We start from the raw sequence: 20,217 nt of genomic DNA on the forward strand, positions 1-20,217 counted from the left end.
TCCTTCTCCAAGCGCATCAGAAGGCCTGAGGGGAGGAACCTCTAACCTTCTCCACCAGTGCGTTTTGATGAGGCAAGGAGAGGACATGAGGTTCACAACTGAGATTGACTCTTGGTCCTCACAGAGCAGTCACAAGCCTGTCCTCTAGTGGTAACAAAAAGGAATAAATTACTTAATGTAACATGCTGCATGTTAATATGAAGAAAAACAAGAGACCGTCAAGCAATACATTATTACTTTAATACCAAACTGCATATATTCTTTACAATTCTATGATTACAGTTTTTTTTTTTTTTTTTTAAATGAGCAGCAATAAGCCATTATATAATTTAACCCCCCCAATGAACTAGTGTGTGTGTTTGTGGTTGGTGGCACCTTAATTTCAGAGGACGGGTTTGTTGGAATAGCTGGAGCGGAATCGGTGGAATAGTATCAAACACATGGTTTCTATGTGTTTGATGCCATTCCATTTGCTCCCTTACGGCCATTATGAAGAGTCGTTCTCCCCTCAGCAGCCTCCATTGGTGTGTGTGCTCGCATGGGGGAGGGTGTCTGATTGGTTACACACTACATGTTAGTACTGAAAAAATGAAGACCACCTCTTGCTTTCCATTAAGGCACTGTTGCCCATCAAAGTAAACATAAAGCCTAGCCACACACCGCAGAGCACCGAGGACAGCCCATATTAAAACTGACTAATTAACCATATTGTATAATCAAATCAGAAGCAGTAAGAGAATACCTGAAGCTGCTTGAGAGTTGCTACTACTGAATGAATGAAATAAAAAGGCTTACCTAAAGTCAAAATATGCTTTCCTAAAATAATGTTGCCGACGGTGAAAATGTTGGTCCCTAATTCTTAGACAATGTAAATAAAATATAGATTAGGGGTCAATATTAAGAAAGAGGATTGCTTGAAATGGTTTCTTATTAACAAATACTTTACTGGGTAGTTACAGTTATGGCATTTATATATATAAACAGGGTCTTAACAGGTTTAACTGTAATGTTTAACCCACCCTTACATCAGAGATACATCTCTCCAGATACCTCCGTCAGATTGAGAACGTAAATCAGAGGCACATGTCTCTCCTAGCCGTGCCAGACAATCCTTAATGCAACTTACAGTAAGACCTTACCCATTCTAACTGCATTCTAATCAAATGGAATTTTCCTGGACCGTTGTCACGGTTAAGGTTCCACAAAAGGCACTGTGCAATTGTCAAAAGGCAACGAGTAGCTAATATTTGTTTATTTAACCTTATTTAACTAGGCAAGTCAGTTAAGAACAAATTCTTATTTTCACTGACGGCCTAGGAACAGTGGGTTAACTGTCTTGTTCAGGGGCAGAACGACAGATTTTTACCTTGTCAGCTCGGGGATTCGATCTAGCAACCTTTCGGTTACTGACCCAACGTTCTAACTACTAGGCTACCTGCCGCCCCTGATTATGATCTACAAAATAATACTTAAAGTTAAGATTAGTTTATTTTTAAGTCGTCCTATGCAAATTAAAGTGCTTTTTTGTCTTGTTGAAAATACAAAAAAAAGACATGTCGAGCAATTCAACCATATTACAAACTGGACTATAATTGGCAGTGTAGAAAAAAGAAAAAAAAATCACATCAAAAAACACTTTAAGATCAACATCTGAATTGTATTTTAAACAAAAGGTTCGGTTGTACAAATGGAAGGTTGTGGAGAAAGTCTGGCACATATTGAATTAAGATTGCATTGAGCGAAAAACATGGAAGCGGCTTGTATAAACAGTTGCATACATGGCACGGCAGGGATAGGGTCAGTTCCAATTCAATCCATCCAATTCCTATGACGAATTTCAATTCACAATGTCATTGTCACTGTTTTCCATTGACTTACAATTCTCCTGATGAATTGACAGAATTAGCATGGAGCAGACCATATCCCGTGGTAGACAGTATAAATAGGGAAACCTTGCTCTACTACACTGGGCTTGCGTGTTGCTTTCCTCTGGATCCTGGTGCCTGTATTAACAAAGCGTCTCAGAGTATGACTGCTGAACTAGGATCAGGTAATCAGATCCCGCCTGTTCATATAGTTATAATCTAAACTGTAAAACTGATCCTAGGACCTACTCTGAGATGCATTATGAATACGGGCCCCGCAGTCTGGACTCTGAGTCTCTCCCACATACAGGCATCACTCCGCTCTGATCAGTTCAACAGCTCCAGATAGGTGATGGGCACTTTACCCTTCTGGGTACCCCGCTCGCCCATCAGCCAATCAGAGTCCATGCCTGGGACACTGCTCACCATGATGACCTGGAAGTAAACAAGACATAACACACCCCTTCTTAGTCATGCAATAAACAAATCTCATCCGCAAGAACCTCAGATGTTGCAGTCGGAACAAACAAGAGGGAAAGAGAAAGAAAAAGATGAAGAGATAAGGTGGGAAGGAAAGATGGAGGAAGAGAAGGCTAAAAGGCAAAGAGCGAGCAAGAAAAACCAGAGACGGAAAGGCATGCCCAAAACCAGAGACAATTAAAGCTTTGAGAAGTGCTCAACCCCAGTCCCATGTTACCTCATCAGCGAGCAGGGAGAGTTCACTGCTGCCAGCAGCATCGTAGTCATAGAGAACGCGGGCTTTACGGCTGCCGCTGGAGATCCGGAGCTCACTGAAGCCTGACAAGCCCAGGCCGGGAGAGGGGCTGAGCATGGAGGCAGACAAGGGGATGGTTGGTACTGAGATACTGGCCCCACCGGAACTACTAGACGACTGGTTGTTGTTGGAGGAGAACGTAGACGGGAAGCTGGGGAGAGAAGAGGAGGACCACCACAGGTAAAAAAAAGAAGGCTAACCACATTTAAGAGCAGATCCTCACACTTTACAAATAGATGTCATGCTGTGCCAACAAAACTGTAGTAGAATAAACCACACACACTTAGATGGAGGTGATTTGTCAGAGTAGGTAAACATACCTCCCCAGTTGCTTCTGGAGGTCAACCATGTACTGGTAAGACTGGGCATAGTATGTAGTCTGGGCCTCCACAAAGTCAGTCAGACAGCGGAGGTGGTGTGCCTATTGGAAAGAGAGTACAGGGATTTGGGGGGGGGCAGAGATAAGGGGAGAAAGAGTACAGGGATTTGGGGGGGGGGGGGGCAGAGATAAGGGGAGAAAGAGAGTACAGGGATTTGGGGGGGGGGGGGGGGCAGAGATAAGGGGAGAAAGAGAGACATGTCTACCAACAGGAAAACTCCTCTACAAACAGGTATTCATGAATTAAACCAAAGATGCACGCTGGTACAGTAATTGACCCTTTGGGTTACAGAGTCTAGGTCATGCTGGCATCATGGAGGGTTGTGGGCAGGGACAGGCAGGGCACCCTATTCCGCTAGGATCTGGTCAAAAGTAGTGCACTATAAAAAAAGGCAATAGGGGGCCATTTCAGACAAACGCTGATCGAGGTCATGCGAGTCGTGGGGTCAGAGGTCAGGGTACGTACATGGGTGCTGCTGACCCCCTCCAGGAGCAGCCTGGTGATCTCAGCCTGTCTATCAAACTCACTCTGGGTCATCCTTAGGTCCTGCTCCGCCTGGTGGACACACACACACACACACAACATACAGTCATCACAGACGCACAGAAACACAACACACTTTTCAGGGATGAAAATATTGTAAACCAGCTTAATATACAGTTGAAGTCGGAAGTTAACATACACCATAGCCAAATACATTTAAACTCAGTTTTTCACAATTCCTGACATTCAATCCAAGTAAAAATCCCTGTCTTAGGTCAGTTAGGATCACCACTTTATTTTAAGAATGTGAAATGTCAGAATAATAGTAGAGAGAATGATTTATTTCAGCTTTTATTTCTTTCATCACATTCCTAGTGGGTCAGAAGTTTACATACAGTCGTGGCCAAAAGTTGAGAATGACACAAATATTAAGTTTCAAAGTCTGCTGCCTCAGTTTGTATGATGGCAATTTGTATATACTCCAGAATGTTATGAAGAGCGATCAGATGAATTGCAATTAATTGCAAAGTCTCTTTGCCATGCAAATGAACTGAATCCCAAAAAAACATTTCCACCTCATTTCAGCCCTGCCACAAAAGGACCAGCTGACATGTCAGTGATTCTCTCATTAACACAGGTGTGAGTGTTGACGAGGACAAGGCTGGAGATCACTCTGTCATGCTGATTGAGTTCGAATAACAGACTGGAAGCTTCAAAAGGAGGGTGGTGCTTGGAATCATTGTTCTTCCTCTATCAGCCATGGTTACCTGCAAGGAAACACGTGCCGCCATCATTGCTTCGCACAAAAAGGGCATCACAGGCAAGGATTTTGCTGCCAGTAAGATTGCACCTAAATCAACCATTTATCGGATCATCAAGAACTTCAAGGAGAGCGGTTCAATTCCTGTGAAGGCGGCTTCAGGGCGCCCAAGAAAGTCCAGCAAGCGCCAGGACCGTCTCCTAAAGTTGATTCAGCTGCGGGATCGGGGCACCACCAGTACAGAGCTTGCTCAGGAATGGCAGCAGGCAGGTGTGAGTGCATCTGCACGCACAGTGAGGCGAAAACTTTGGAGGATGGCCTGGTGTCAAGAAGGGCAGCAAAGAAGCCACTTCTCTCCAGGTAAAACAGCGGGGACAGACTGATATTCTGCAAAAGGTACAGGGATTGGACTGCTGAGGACTGGGGTAAAGTCATTTTCTCTGATGAATCCCCTTTCCAATTGTTTGGGGTATCCGGAAAAAAGCTTGGCCGGAGAAGACAAGATGAGCCCTACCATCAGTCCTGTGTCATGCCAACAGTAAAGCATCCTGAGACCATTCATATGTGGGGTTGCTTCTCAGCCAAGGGAGTTGGCTCACTCACAATTTTGCCTAAGAGCACAGCCATGAATAAAGAATGGTACCAACACATCCTCCGAAAGCAACTTCTTCCAACCATCCAGGAACAGTTTGGTGACGAACAATGCCTTTTCCAGCATGATGGAGTGCCTTGCCATAAGGCAAAAGTGGCTTGGGGAACAAAACATCAATATTTTGGGTCCATGGCCAGGAAACTCCCCAGACCTTAATCCCATTGAGAACTTGTGGTCAATCCTCAAGAGGCGGGTGGACAAACAAAAACCCACAAATTCTGACAAACTCCAAGCATTGATTATGCAAGAATGAGCTGCCATCAGTCAGGATGTCGCCCAGAAGTTAACTGACAGCATGTCAGGGCGGATTGCAGAGGTCTTGAAAAAGAAGGGTCAACACTGCAAATATTGACTCTTTGCATCAACATCATGTAATTGTCAATAAAAGGCTTTGACACTTATGAAATGCTTGTAATTATACTTCACTATTCCATAGTAACATCTGACAAACTTTGAAAATGTATATTTGTGTCATTCTCAAAACTTTTGGCCACGACTGTACACTAAATTAGTATTTGGTAGCATTGCCTTTAAATTGTTTAACGTCGTTCAAACGTTTTGGGTAACCTTCCACAAGCTTCCCACAATATGTTGGGTGAATTGTGACCCATTCCTCCTGATAGAGCTGGTGTAACTGAGTCAGGTTTTTAGTCCTCCTTGCTCACACAAGCTTTTTCAGTTCTGCCCACAAATGTTCTATAGGATTGAGGTCAAGGCTTTGTGATGGCCACTCCAATACCTTGACTTTGTTGTCCTTAAGCCATTTTGCCACAACTTTGGAAGTATGTTTGGGGTCATTGTCCATTTGGAAGACCCATTTGCGACCAAGCTTTAACTTCCCGACTGATGTCTTGAGATGTTGCTTCAATATATCCACATAATTTTCCCTCTTCATGATGCCATCTATTTTGTGAAGTGCACCAGTCCCTCCTGCAACAAAAGCACCCCACAACATGATGCTGCCATCACCGTGCTTCACGGTTGGGATGGTGTTCTTTGGCTTGCAAGCCTCCCCCTTTTTCCTCGTCATTATGGCCAAACAGTTCTATTAATTTTTCATCAGACCAGAGGACATTTCTCCAAAAAGTACAATATTTGTCCCCATGTGCAGTTGCAAACCGTAGTCTAGCTTTTTATGGCGGTTTTGGAGCAGTGGCTTCTTCCTTGCTGAGCGGACTTTCAGGTTGTGTCGATATAGGACTCGTTTTACTGTGGATATAGATACTTTTGTACCTGTTTCCTCCAGCATCTTAACAAGGTCCTTTGCGGTTGTTCTGGGATTGATTTGCACTTTTCGCACCAAAGTATGTTCATATCTAGGAGACAGAACGCGTCTCCTTCCTGAGCGGTATGACGGCTGTGTGGTCCCATGGTGTTTATACTTGCGTACTATTGTTTGTACAGATGAACGTGGTACCTTCAGGCGTTTGGAAATTGCTCCCAAGGATGAACCAGACTTGTGGAGGTCTACAATGTTTTTTCTGAGGTCTTTGCTGACTTATTTTGATTTTCCCAGGATGTCAAGCAGAGGCACTGAGTTTGAAGGTAGGCCTTGAAATACATCCACAGGTACACTTCCAATTGACTCAAATAATGTCAATTAGCCTATCAGAAGCTTCTAAAGCCATGACATTAATTAATGTTTTTCCAAGCTGTTGAAAGGCACAGTCAACTTAGTGTATGTAAACTTCTGACCCACTGGAATTGTAATACAGTGAAATAATCTGTCTGTAAACAATTGTTGGAAAAATTACTTGTGTCATGCACAAAGTAGATATCCTAACCGACTTGCCAAAACTATAGTTTGTTAACAAGACAATTGTGGAGTGGTTGAAAAACGAGTTTTAATGACTCCAACCTAAGTGTATGTAAACTTCTGACTTCAACTGTAGGTATGTTTTGGAGCAATTTATTGTGCATAATGAACCCGTTTTTGAAGCCCGCAAAAGGAAGTTCAGGGCATTTGTTTCAACCCCAAGTGAAATCAGGACAACCTTTGTTTTTCATTAGGCTGTGTGCTACTGCTGTGGTTCAGGAACAGGAGTTAACAAGCAGAGTGAGGACAATGGCATATTCTTCTGACTCATTTGACTCTAGTAGTTGCATGCAGAGGAAAAAGACCCATAAACATTGACTGATGGCCACTGTGACATTGACAATGGTGTTGGACCCCTCTGGTCCTTCCAGCTTTACACTATTATTCCAGAGAGAGAGCGCGAGATGGCAGAGAGAGGAGACCGAGAGTAGAGAGACACGGAAAGAGAAGATGGGAGAGAGAGAGACAGAGCGAGAGAGAGCGAGAGAGAAAGAGAGAGGAGACCAAGCGTAGAGAGATACGGAAAGAGAAGATGGGAGAGAGAGAGCGCGAGAGAAAGACCAGAGTAGAGAGAGATACGGAAAGAGAGAATGGGAGATAAGAGACAGACAGAGACAGATCACAAGAGACACACAAACAGCTGCTAACCATGACGCCAGCAGGTGTTCCGGTCCTCAGTTCCAACATGGCTGCTGAACATTCCACTCACCTCGGTCACTTCCTATGGCCACATCTGTTTGTTAGCACGGTGTGAAACAGTGACAGTCATTCTATTAGAGCTACAGCTGCTGCGACACCACAGCCAACACAACACAGCCTACTATCCTGATACTGTGTGTGTGTGTGTGTGTGTGTGTGTGTGTGTGTGTGTGTGTGTGTGTGTGTGTGTTTACAGTACAACAGTCTGACTACAACACACGATAGTGCATGTCAGTTTACTAGTATTCACAGATCCACAGACTGATACACAAGCTGCACTACAACCACGACACAGTTTCTCAACAAACGGCAAGCGGCCTTCTCTTGCTGTTGTCGACATCCTTTAGGGAAACGGCAGACGGCTGTACCAACAAATTGACTGGGGCCTCCTACAGTACAGTACGAAGATACACAGATAAGCCAAATATTGTTTCTCTGGTTACCTTAAAAGAGGCAATCTGGGATTGGTACAACATTGGTTACATTTCTCCAGCCCCATCCCTCATTATTTGACCAAAACATTGGCGGGCTGACTGACCACTTTGCTGTTGTTTGAATCCCAGAACGCACCGCGGATCACCAGGATATGTTTTTTTAACCATCACTGCTACTTGTTTCACAACGTCCCCCTTCATGGTTTGGTAATTTGCTGTGCCTGTTGTAACAGTGAACAGCGCAATCCTCTGAAGGAGAATCCTCCGATCATATCAGTCAGACTGGTAACAACAAGGCTTGCAGGCGAACCCAGGCCCCTGCTAAGGTCTAGTGCTAGCTAGATAATGATGGGTGAACCACAAGAGATGGCAAACCTACACAGTCGCCACCTGATGAGGGAACACCACTTTACATCGGCCTTTTGCCTTAGATACTATAGTGGAATATGCCTGTTTCAGGCTGTTAGGTAGTACAGAATGTGACATCCAGTTCTCTTGTATAATAAGTTAAGTGCTGTAAGTAAATTACTAGAGCAGGGTTCCAAAGTATTCCCATGCATAATGGAGATATGTGATCGTATAGAAAATGTAAGCAACGTTTGAAATTATTATGTTTTAGTCTAATATATTTGTTCGGGCTTCATGCGATTAATTTGCAGTCTACAAATTGTTTGTAATTATGTTGCGGCCCCCTGACCATCCGCTCAAGAACATAAATGGGGCCGCGGCTGAATCTAGTTGATGATCCCCCAATTAGAGTATGCATGTACCTAGCCGGGTAGAGGCTAGTTAGCACTAGCCTAAACTATTCCACTATTGTTTCAATGACACAGGCCATGCATTCACATGAACGAAAAGGCAACCAACCTTCAGCCACCCATGTGACGTGCAGGAGACTGAACATGTTGCTAGAAAGAGAAGACGTACACAGGGGAAAGGACAGAGTAGAATGGGAGTAAGGAGGAGGAGTGCTACAGGAAAACAGGATGGTGGAAGAGAGAGAGAGAGAGGAGCTCCAGAGAAATTGAAATGAGGAACTGGCCCTTCTCATAACGAGCCGTGTGTTGGTCAGGGAGGGGGAACGGTTCAGCCAATGTTGTGTAACCAAGGCCACAGCGTTCTAGGTCAGTCTAGTGACTTGTGTCTGGAGACTTAACAGACTACGCCCAGATAACTTTCACCCGTCCGACAACGTCTCCCTCTACAAGGTTTTTTGTCGTTCGTCTTAGTAATTTAGTTATCTACAAATGAACACTGTCCTATATTACCACCCATTTCAGACGCGCGCGCGCGTGTGTGTGTGTGTGCCCGCGCGTGTTTTGAAAATAAACAGTCCACTCACCACTGCTCTAGCGTCAGGAACTCTGGCCTTCTTTAGCCTGGTTTTTGCTGCGTCCAGATCCAAACGCTTCACCTGCAAAAGCTTCCGTTCTTTCTGCACACAACACCACAACGACAGATTACTATCAAATCAGCTGCATTATCATATTTGGAACCAAAACGGTTGATGTTAATAGGACTGTCTGCCGCTCGTCATTACATAGAGTAATGACAATGAAACTAGACCAGAGCGTACTGTACGAGGGCCTGCAGAGAAACAGCAACATAACATCATGCCACAAATATGACTGGACTGACTATTACATCTATTAGGCCAATTAGCTTTCACGTGGTGGGCACTGGCAGAGAAAAGGGACCTTGACTCTTTTAGATTCAATTACTTCCAACCACCCAGTTTCAATCCAAAAGGTCATGAACCTTTTGGGGACTGGTCAAAAGTAGTGCTGTACTACATAAGGAATAGGGTGACATTTGGGACGCTGAACGGATCATCCCGTTGATACTCACCAGGATGGTTTTGAAGTCTCCTTCTAGAAAGTTCCTGAACGGCGTGAGGAAGTTGATTGCTGAGCTCTGGATGAACTCTCTCTCCGCTCCTCCAATCTGCTTCTCCGTCTCGCCACATTTAATAAGTGCGTTTCCTGTAGGGACAGGAAGTAGACAAGGTTTAACCAGGAAGTAGAAATGAAAGGTTTAACTACAGAGACATCCAGGAGGACACAGACGCTGGAGATTTCAGCTTTGCTTTTTTTTAATGATAATAACACATAGCAATTCCTTGGCACCTGGCCCATGTGAATGTTGTGCTCAGCTGAATGAGACAACTCTATATGGATTTTAAATATGTCCAATAAAATCGATTCAGTCACAGGCTATATCAATATCCATAAACGCTCATTCCCTTTTTTATTTTAGCAACTACATTGTTGATAAGGCATAGCCTATACAGGGTTCTACACAATTTATTTTCTTCAGTTGGTGGCACCAGTACATGATACGGTCACACCGATGTTTTAATAAAATAATTTATAATGGCCTGGCCTGTGTCCAATAAAGTTCCTGCATTTCATACAGAACCAGGCTAATAACGATAAGCCATCTTTTAAATTAGCATGCCCATGTGTTTTTACATTGATTTGGATCGATTTACTGTAACAGAAAAGAGACTGTTAAAATGAATTGCAAAATGTTTGAAAAAACGACACCGAAAAAAACAAATAAAAAAATGTCATGTGGAGTACTGATTTCCCCTAGTTTCATCAGGTTTTCACTCAAACACTTAACAGAAAAACACAATTTGGATGTTCCAAGTCTACAACAATGCTTAAACCACGTCAGGGGACCATGTGTGTGCACCAGCCAGGTTGTGTTTGGCAAGTGGTGTTTCTGTAGCGCACCTGTAATGGAGTTGACGCACTGAGCAAGGTGCCTATTAGGTTATATGTTTGCAGCGCACATGTGATAAAAAAGCAGGTGAAAAAGGTAACTCAAATTTCAACCTAGCTAATTTCTGATTCATATAAAATTGTTTGACTATAGAGGTAACAAAACTGTACTTCAAATCTATGCTACTCCCCCACTTAACATACTAGTCTTCTTTGCGTCCGACACATAACGAAAAAGACATTACAGACAAAAACACTTTACAATTTACATACATTTAAAACATTATCATAGACAATGCCAAGTGTGCAAAGCTGTCATCAATGCAAAGGGTGGCTACTTTGAAGAATCTCAAATATAAAATATATTTTGATTTGTTTAACACTTTTTTGGTTACTACATTATTCCATGTGTTATTTCATAGTCTTGATGTCTTCACTATTATTCTACAATGTAGAAAATAATAAAAATAAAGAAAAACCCTGGAATGAATAGGTGTGTCCAAACTCTTGAATGGTACCGTATAAAAAAAAATAAAGACACAAAAATAAACAATAAAACAAAGGAATCATAGTGTGTGTGTGTGTGTACATCTACCAGTTACACATACATGTCAATACATACACACAATAATTAGCAGTTGTCAACAGTGCCATTTCTGAGAGATGACATTGAGTTAATTGGGGTGGGGGGGTTATGACAGTGTTCCCTCCTATCGGCCTTTGTTCACTCCCCTTGACAGATATGACAGGGGAGGTGAACAACTTTGTGGAATAGAGGGACTACCAGCATTTGTCAAATAAGAAATGCCTGTTTTGATTTTGCGTTGCACTTATTAATGCACCCCAGGTACAACTCACTCACCATAGGCCGTTCCAGGGCCAAACTCACTCCCCGACTCGATCATGGACTGGCCAAGCACCTCGTGGTTGTTCATCCGCGTGGGGACTTTCTTCTCCAGTTTCTCATACAGAAATTCCTCTATTCTGACATCTGAAAATTGTACGATAAACTCAATTAGAGAGAAAGGAGAGTCACGAGGAAACAAGACTAAGGAGCAACCTTGTGCTGCATGACCCAACAGCCAGATAACAGGGATATCACACAGGCTATCCAGGCAAATCCAGTCTGCAATCTAGTCTAGTAAATCTTCAACAATATTACTGGGGTTCAAAGAGCCTTATAGTAGGCTAATTGAGCTAGCACAGACCTACATAAGACAGTACACTGACTGCACAAGTCAATTCTGGCACTAGGCTAACTAACCACCTTTGATGGAGCCAACTGCTTTATCTACTAAACCAGAAACTATAGGACTAGCTGCTGAGTACAATCATAATAACTATGCCTAACAGCACGCAGAAGTAGGTGTGCTTTGGTTGTGAGTGTGCATGGAGATAAGATGTGTGTGTGAGGCCCTAGCAGCAGACTGAGCTATGCAGCGCCATGGTGTAAACTCAGAGGGTCCACAGCTGAGCGTACAGTCGCATAGACACCCAACTGTGGTTTAACAGTCAATACTCATAAGTATGTGGCTCGTTGAAGAATTGCCATCTTTTTGACCAATCACATCAGATCTTTTTCAGATCTGATTGGTTAAAATACCAATTAGTTAAAAAAAATATCAGAATTGGGCTGCCTATGTAGCCTAGGCTTAGAATGTAAAGGATTATTACCGTCCAATTGTGGCACAAAAGCTGGATAAAATGTAGCCTATTGGCTATGAAGGGAAAGTGGCTAACCAGTTACTGCTTCTTTACTGAGGGGGAACTTATTCTTACAACCTGTTTCATGGGAATCTGTCAAAGGATACATTAACCTAGATTTTTACTTCCATGTAGGTAAAAAGTAGCCTTTGTCTTGGTATTCAAAGACAAATGATAATGTTAAAGTAAAACAGCAGCACCGTCTAATCTCTTCTGCTTTGTTAACATCCAGAGTAGGCTAACTGTGCATCAGTTGAATCCCTCAAGAGTTGAATTTGTACGGCAGCAGCAGATGCATGAATACCTTGGCTCTCACTGTGTCTATAGCACAGTCATACCTAATAGACTTGTGTAATATCTAGGCCTGTTTCCCAGACCTAATCTACAGCTGACTGAAGCCAAGACAACACACAGCCATAGAACCTACAGTACTAGACACCATGCCATCCTCATGGACCATGACAACATCCACATGTAATGCTTCAGAACTTTTCAATGCCATTTCAGGCCATTTAACAGTTACTTTTTATGGGGCTGAATCAATGACTGTATATGAATGGACAAAGCCATTGATCACGTGGCACCATTCATTCCCATCTGAAGACTCAACAGCACATTGAAGTGCTAAATGATCCGTATATTATATCATTTGCATAGATTATATCCTCTGTGTGCGATTTTTAAAAATTAAATTGGTTCAAATCAAATTTTATTTGTTACATGCACCAAATACAACAGACCTTACCGTGAAATTATTACTTAAACTCTTAACCAGCAAATATAGTTAAGTTACTAAATAAACTAAAGAAGAACATTATGAAAAGTAACAATAAAATAACAATAACGAGGCTATATACAGGGGGTACAGATACCGAGTCAATGTGCGGGGGTACAGGTTAGTCGGGGTAAAGTGACTGTGCATAGATAATAAACAGCGACTAGCAGCAGAGTAAATGGGGGGGGGGGGTCAATGTAAATAGTCCGGATGGCCATTTGATTAATTGTTCAGCAGTCTTATGGCTTGGGGGTAGAAGCTGTTAGTTAAGGAGCCTTTCGGTCAGAACAGTCTATGACTTGGGTGACTGGAGTCTTTGCCGTTTTTTGGTCCTTCCTCTTACACCGCCTAGTATATAGGTCCTGGATGGCAGGAAGCTTGGCCCCAGTGATGTACTGGGCCATATGCACTACCCTCTGTAGCGTCTTAATGTCAGATGCCAAGCAGTTGCCATACCAGGTGGTGATGCAACCGGTCAGGATGCTCTCGATGGTGCCGCTGTAGAACTTTGAGGATCTGGGGACCCGTCGGGCTTGGCCACGCAGTTGGAAGGGACTAAGCACGCACCCCTAAGGGGCCCCTGTGTTGAGGATCAGTGTGGCATATCTGTTGCTGCCGACCATTACCAACTGGGGGCGGCCCGTCAGGAAGTCCAGAATCCAGTTGCAGAGGGAGGTGTTTAGTTCCAGGGTCCTTAGCTTAATGAATACATTTGTGGGAACTATGGTGTTGAACAGCATTCTCACATAAGTGTTCCTTTTGTCCAGGTGGGAAAGGGCAGTGTGGAGTGCGATTGAGATCGTGTCATCTGTGGATCTGTTGGGGTGGTATGCGAATTGGAGTGGGTTAGGGTTTCCGGGATGTCGTCGTTGATGTGAGCCATGCCTTTCAAAAGCACTTCACGGCTACTGACGTGAGTGCTACGGGGTCATTTAGACAATATACCCTGACTGGTGTCTGTAAGTCCTAACTAGGGGACATTCAATTCTGGTCAGTTCATATTTGAAAAATCTTAACATTGGATACTGATGTTACAGTTTGCCAACAACACGATGGTGGTAGGCTTGATCGCCAATGACAATGAGACAGTCTGGTGCCAGGGCAACAACATCTCCCGCAAGTTAAGCAAGACAAAGGAGCTGATTGTGGGTGACAGGAAACGGAAGGCTGAGCACGCCCCCATTCACATTAACACGGCTGTAGTGGAGCGGGTCGAAAGCTTCAAGTTCCTGTGTCCACATCACTAAGGACCAATCATGGTCCAAACACATCAACACAGTCATGAAGAGGGCGCGACAATGCCTCCTCCTCTTCATGAGTCTGAGAAGATTTGGCATGGGCCCTCAGATCCTCAAAAGTTCTATAGCTGCACCATTGAAAGGATCCTGACTGGCTGCATCACCGCTTGGTATGGCAACTGCTTGGCATCCAATCGCAAGGCGCTACAGAGGGTAGTGTGTACGGCCCAGTACATTACTGGGGCCGAGCTCCCTGCCATTCAGGAGATCTATACCAGGCGATGTCAGAGGAAGGCCCTAAACATTTTCAAAGACTCCAGGCACCCAAGTCAGACGGTTCTCTTTGCTACTGCATGGCAAGCGGTACCGCAGCGCCATGTCTGGGACCAAAAGGCTCCTGAACCGCACAGCAACCATATGACTACTGAAGTTAATCAAATGGCTACCTGGACTATCTTCATTGACCCCCCTTTTTTGTTATTTTTGCACTGACATTCTTGCACTATACGCACTCACTGGACTCTACCCACACACTCACACATACTACAATGACACTCCAACACGCACGCGTGCATATTGATGCCACACACACACAGACACTGCTGCTACTCTGTTAATTATCGATCCTGATTGCCTAGTCACTTTCACCTCTACCCGCATGTACATATTACCTCAATTTTTTTTTATTTTAACCTTTATTTAACTAGACAAGTCAGTTAAGAACACATTCTTATTTACAATGACGGCCTATCGGGGAACAGTGTATTAACTAACTGCCTTGTTCAGGGGCAGAATGACAGATTTTTACCTTGTCAGCTCGGGATTTGATCCAGCAACCTTTCGGTTACAGGCCAAACGCTCGAACCACTGCTGCATTACCTCGTAACCCTGCACATTGACTCGGTACCGGTACTCCTTGTTTATAGCCTCGTTATTCTAATTTTATTGTGTTAATATCTTTTTTTCTTTCTTACTTTTTAACTTAGCATTGTTTGGAAAGGGTTCTTAAGTAAGCATTTCACGGCAAAGTCTGCACCTGTTGTATTCGGCGCATGTGACAAACATAATTTGATATGACATCAGTGAGTGCAGTCTTACTTGGGTTTGGTTGTAGTAGAACCTCTGTCTGCTTCATGATTCTCTCCGTGTTTTGCTTGGTACATTCTGCTCTGCACAGAAGGTTCTCCAGGTGAGCATCCAACTCAGTCTTCTCAGCTTGCCCAAGTTTTTCCTCTGTAAACTGAAGATGAAATGAAAGGGTGAATCTCCAGTGGCTACAAACTGACAAAAGTCAGGTGGTTGTCAAACTAGGCTACCTGTAGCTCAATGAAAGTGAATATTTTATTTGACATAAGTACTTGGCACTGTCTATTTACCTCTTTCAAGTTGGCTTAGCTTGCCTGACTAGCTAACCCAATCATAGCTCTGATCCAGGACGTTACGTGCGGCTGAAGCCTTCTTGAGGTACTGATGAACCAAGTCTGGAACCAACAGGACCTTGAACAGCTTCTACCCCCAAGCCATAAAACTGCTAAATGGTTTGTTAAACAATTACCCAAATAGCTACCCTGACTATCTGGATTGACCCTTTGCATGTTGACAGGCCATGTCAGAGCAAAAACCAAGCAATGAGGTCAAAGGAATTGTCCGAGACAGGATTGTGTCAAGGCACAGATCTGGGGAAGGGTACCTTCTGCAGCATTGAAGGTTCCCAAGAACACAGTGGCCTCCATAATTCTTAAATGGAAGAAGTTTGGAACCACCTAGACTCTTCCTAGAGCTGGCCGCCCGGCCAAACTGAGCAATCGGGGGAGAAGGGCCTTAGTCAGGGAGGTGACCAAGAACCCGATGGTCACGCTGACAGAGCTCCTCTGTGGAGATGGAAGAACCATCTCTGCAGCAACCCACCAATCAGGTCTTTCCCCCTTCTGATAACCAGGTGGCGAATCGCATCTCTGCATGTCTGGCAGACATATCAGTGTGGATGACGGATCACCACCTCAAGCTGAACCTCGGCAAGACGGAGCTGCTCTTCCTCCCGGGGAAGGACTGCCCGTTCCATGATCTTGCCATCACGGTTGACAACTCCATTGTGTCCTCCTCCCAGAGCGCTAAGAACCTTGGCGTGATCCTGGACAACACCCTGTCGTTCTCAACCAACATCAAGGCGGTGACCCGTTCCTGTAGGTTCATGCTCTACAACATTCGCAGAGTACGACCCTGCCTCACACAGGAAGCGGCGCAGGTCCTAATCCAGGCACTTGTCATCTCCCGTCTGGATTACTGCAACTCGCTGTTGGCTGGGCTCCCTGCCTGTGCGATTAAACCCCTACAACTCATCCAGAACGCCGCAGCCCGTCTGGTGTTCAACCTTCCCAAGTTCTCTCACGTCACCCCGCTCCTCCGCTCTCTCCACTGGCTTCCAGTTGAGGCTCGCATCCGCTACAAGACCATGGTGCTTGCCTACGGAGCTGTGAGGGGAACGGCACCTCCGTACCTTCAGGCTCTGATCAGGCCCTACACCCAAACAAGGGCACTGCGTTCATCCACCTCTGGCCTGCTCGCCTCCCTACCTCTGAGGAAGTACAGCTCCCGCTCAGCCCAGTCAAAACTGTTCGCTGCTCTGGCACCCCAATGGTGGAACAAACTCCCCCACGACGCCAGGTCAGCGGAATCAATCACCACCTTCCGGAGACACCTGAAACCCCACCTCTTTAAGGAATACCTAGGATAGGATAAAGTAATTATTCTAACCCCCCCCCCCCCCCTTAGAGTTAGATGCACTATTGTAAAGTGGTTGTTCCACTGGACATCATAAGGTGAATGCACCAACTTGTAAGTCGCTCTGGATAAGAGCGTCTGCTAAATGACTTAAATGTAAATGTAAATGTTTATGGTAGAGTGGTCAGACGGATGCCACTCCTCAGTAACAGGCACATGGCAGCTTGCTTGGAGTTTGCCAAAAAGCACCTAAAGGAAACCTGGCACCATCCCTACGGTGAAGCATGGTGGTGGCAGCAGAGCCCAGACTTGAACCGATCTAGCATATCTGGAGAGACCTGGAAATAGCTGTGTAGCGACACTCCCCATCCAACCTGACAGAGCTTGAAAGAATCTGCAGAGAAGAATGGGAGAAACTCCCCAAATACAGGTGTGCCAAGCGTGTAGCATCATACCAAAGAAGACTCGAGGCTGTAATCGCTGCCAAAGGTGCGTCAACAAAGTACTGAGGAAAGGGTCTGAATACTTATGTAAATGTGATTTTTTTTATTTACATTTTTTTCCTTTTTCTAAAAATCGTTTTTGCTTTGACATTATGGGGTATTGTGTGTAGATTGATGAGTGAAAAAAACGATTTAATCCATTTTAGAATAAGGCTGTAACGTAACAAAATGTGGAAAGGTGAAGGGGTCTGAATACTTTCAGAATGCACTGTAAGCTGCTGCTGTTTATCTGTCCGTTTATTCCTAGTTATAAACTGGGTGATTCGAGCTCTGAATGCGGATTAGCTGACAGACGTGGTATACCATGGGTACGACAAAACATTTATTTTTAATGCTCTACTTACATTGGTAACCAGTTTATAATAGCAATAAGGCACCTCTGGGTTTTGTGGTATATTGGCCATATACCACTGGCCTTATTGCTATTATAAGTCAACTTGTCCAAGTCAGATTTACATGGCTATCAAACTGTCATGACAGGGTAAGCCTACATGAAACACAGCCCTTATTTTAATTGTTTCAAAAATTCCCTATGGGAAAAATGTATGTAGGAAAAATTATTGGAACCATTTCCCTGTTTGACCGCTAGGTTTTATGGGTATTATGACACCTCCACTGTGTGGCTCTATTAGAGATGAGATGATGACTTGGAATTAAATAGTAAAGTCATCAAATAAAACAAATGTAATAGGCAACTGAAATATTTTATTGAAGTAATGTAAAGTTAATAAGTGATAAGCAGTAATGGGCAGTCACTACCATCATGGGCATTTTATTAATTGTTTTATTCTGTGTTGCTAAAGCAGTCAACCCACATAATGCATAGTGCAGTTAATGTTGAAAAGATAATCGAACCAACATCGAAAACCCCCAATTTTATTTAGTGACTGGCTTCAATATACTTTTGTTAGTCACCAAAGTAAAAATGTTGCTAGAGTGATGAGTTTTTCTCTTCGTGGAAACTGTCGTTTCTCCCCCAAAAATATATACAAAAAAAGAATAACGATTTCACTTTGTTTTCTGCCAGACTAGTATGCGCACGCGTCTGATCTATACTACGAGGCATGCACATGGAACAGAGTATGCACAGCGCATTCAAAGAAAATACGTCCACACTCCAGAAACACCTTTACTTTGGTCAGTGACTAAGTATACTTTACAAAATCGGAAAACACCACATAGGGAGGGATAAATGGAAAGATGCAGTGCTCAAGCCGCACGTCACGCCCTGGACCAGAGTTTACCCAATCACTGCCTAATTTACTCCCGTTCCAAACTAGAGCGGATGTGCTGAGTTTACTATTCTAAACTTTTGGTCAAACAAAACATGTATTTGTTAGTTGGCTGTTAAAGTGGATCAAATAAAGTAAGTAATGTAGAAGTAATGACTAACATTACACACACACATCTTTAGCCAAATATGACAAATTCCAAACTAGCTAGCTAACTAGCCTAGCAATAGCATATCGCCAGCAGTCGCAGGCCTGAAACAGCAGCGGAGTTTCCAAAGTTGATGCCTCGCTCTCAACATTGTTAGCTAGCTAGCGACAATGTGAAAACCGCAAAATATCTGAATTCAGAAAACAACAAATGTGTAAACTTACTTGAACCGCACGACTGAATAAAGTACCGGCGTCTGCTGCTAACCTTTTGACGTTGAAATCCATGTTTAGTTGTAGATTACACTTTGTGCTCAAAAAGCTGGCAAATTACTTATCCATACAGAGGAATGGTAAACAAATTAATATTTTCCTCGCTAGCTACGTTTCCCGTGGTTAGATTTTGACAAGAAGCAGCCAAGTGTTGACTGTTTCGTTTTAGGGAGTTTTCCGACTGTCGATGTGTGGCTTTCGTAGATAGAGTAGGCGGGGCTGTCAGTGTATTCAAAACCTCTTGTCACCACTAGGGGTCAGATTTGTCTCAAGTTTCAGCTGTTGCCTTCACTCTTTTGTGGGCCATATTAAACTTGAACCTAAAAAACATGCTTAATTGGAACATCTTTTTAGTCCAGGACTAGTCTTGTTCTTGGAAACCAGCCCTATGTGTTCAGGGCTAAGCTTTTGCACTGATTTTACTTCTTAATATTGTTCAGAGGGTCTTGATGGTGTGGAGGCAATGTTCAATGCATGGGGTATACATGTACATTTGAGTCATTTAGAAGACGCCAGCATACATTTTCATACTTTTTCATATACAGTCAGTGACATGCATTAGCCATACTAATTTGAGCAGTCAGAGATTATTTCTCTGGTGCTGTCATGACTAGCGCTTGAAGTGAAACGTAAAAGGTGCCAGTGGTTTGTTTACTAGTTCATATTTTACAGCTGCTGGATGGTAGGCTACTCCATTACTAAACACTTAGGGGGCCAGTTGGTCGGCACCGGCTCACTACTTCAACCACATTGCCGTGGTCACTTTCACTCATAGTGTTCAAAATGACATTACAAAATGTATTTTTTATTTAACCTTTATTTAACTAGGCAAGTCAGTCCAGACCAAATTCTTATTTACAATGACGGCCTACCCCAGCCAAACCCTCCCCTAACCCGGACGACGCTGGGCCAATTGTGCGTCCCATCAATTGTGCGCCGCCCTATGGGACTCCCAATCATGACCGGTTGTGATAAAGCCTGGGATCAAACTAGGGTCTGTAGTGACGCATCTAGCACTGAGATGCAGTGCCTTA

General features: G+C 43.8%; 1 protein-coding gene across 1 annotated transcript; it reads right to left on the reverse strand.

Annotated features, from left to right (window-relative positions):
- Positions 1–221: 221 nt before the first annotated feature.
- sh3glb1a (SH3-domain GRB2-like endophilin B1a) lies at positions 222–19,372 on the reverse strand. Its single transcript, XM_071414940.1, has 9 exons — positions 19,136–19,372; positions 15,406–15,547; positions 11,453–11,581; positions 9,713–9,846; positions 9,207–9,299; positions 3,486–3,575; positions 2,961–3,061; positions 2,563–2,791; positions 222–2,300 (listed from the first exon to the last, which is right to left on the reverse strand). The coding sequence occupies exons 1-9, from the start codon at positions 19,196–19,198 to the stop codon at positions 2,193–2,195; spliced, it is 1,089 nt and encodes a 362-aa protein (XP_071271041.1). The 5' UTR covers positions 19,199–19,372; the 3' UTR covers positions 222–2,192.
- Between the last annotated feature and the right edge of the window lie 845 nt (positions 19,373–20,217).

Source organism: Salvelinus alpinus, chromosome 8 (genome assembly GCF_045679555.1).
Source record: "Salvelinus alpinus chromosome 8, SLU_Salpinus.1, whole genome shotgun sequence".
Taxonomy (NCBI): Eukaryota; Metazoa; Chordata; class Actinopteri; order Salmoniformes; family Salmonidae; genus Salvelinus; species Salvelinus alpinus.

Bases quoted from the DNA above. Each gene is read 5' to 3' on its own strand.
- sh3glb1a (XM_071414940.1), bottom strand. From the start codon at position 19,198: ATGGATTTCAACGTCAAAAGGTTAGCAGCAGACGCCGGTACTTTATTC. The intron at 11,582-15,405 runs GTAAGACTGCAC...TACAATTTTCAG, and splicing joins TCTACTACAACCAAACCCAA to ATGTCAGAATAGAGGAATTT. The intron at 3,062-3,485 runs GTACGTACCCTG...TCTTTCCAATAG, and splicing joins AGGGGGTCAGCAGCACCCAT to GCACACCACCTCCGCTGTCT.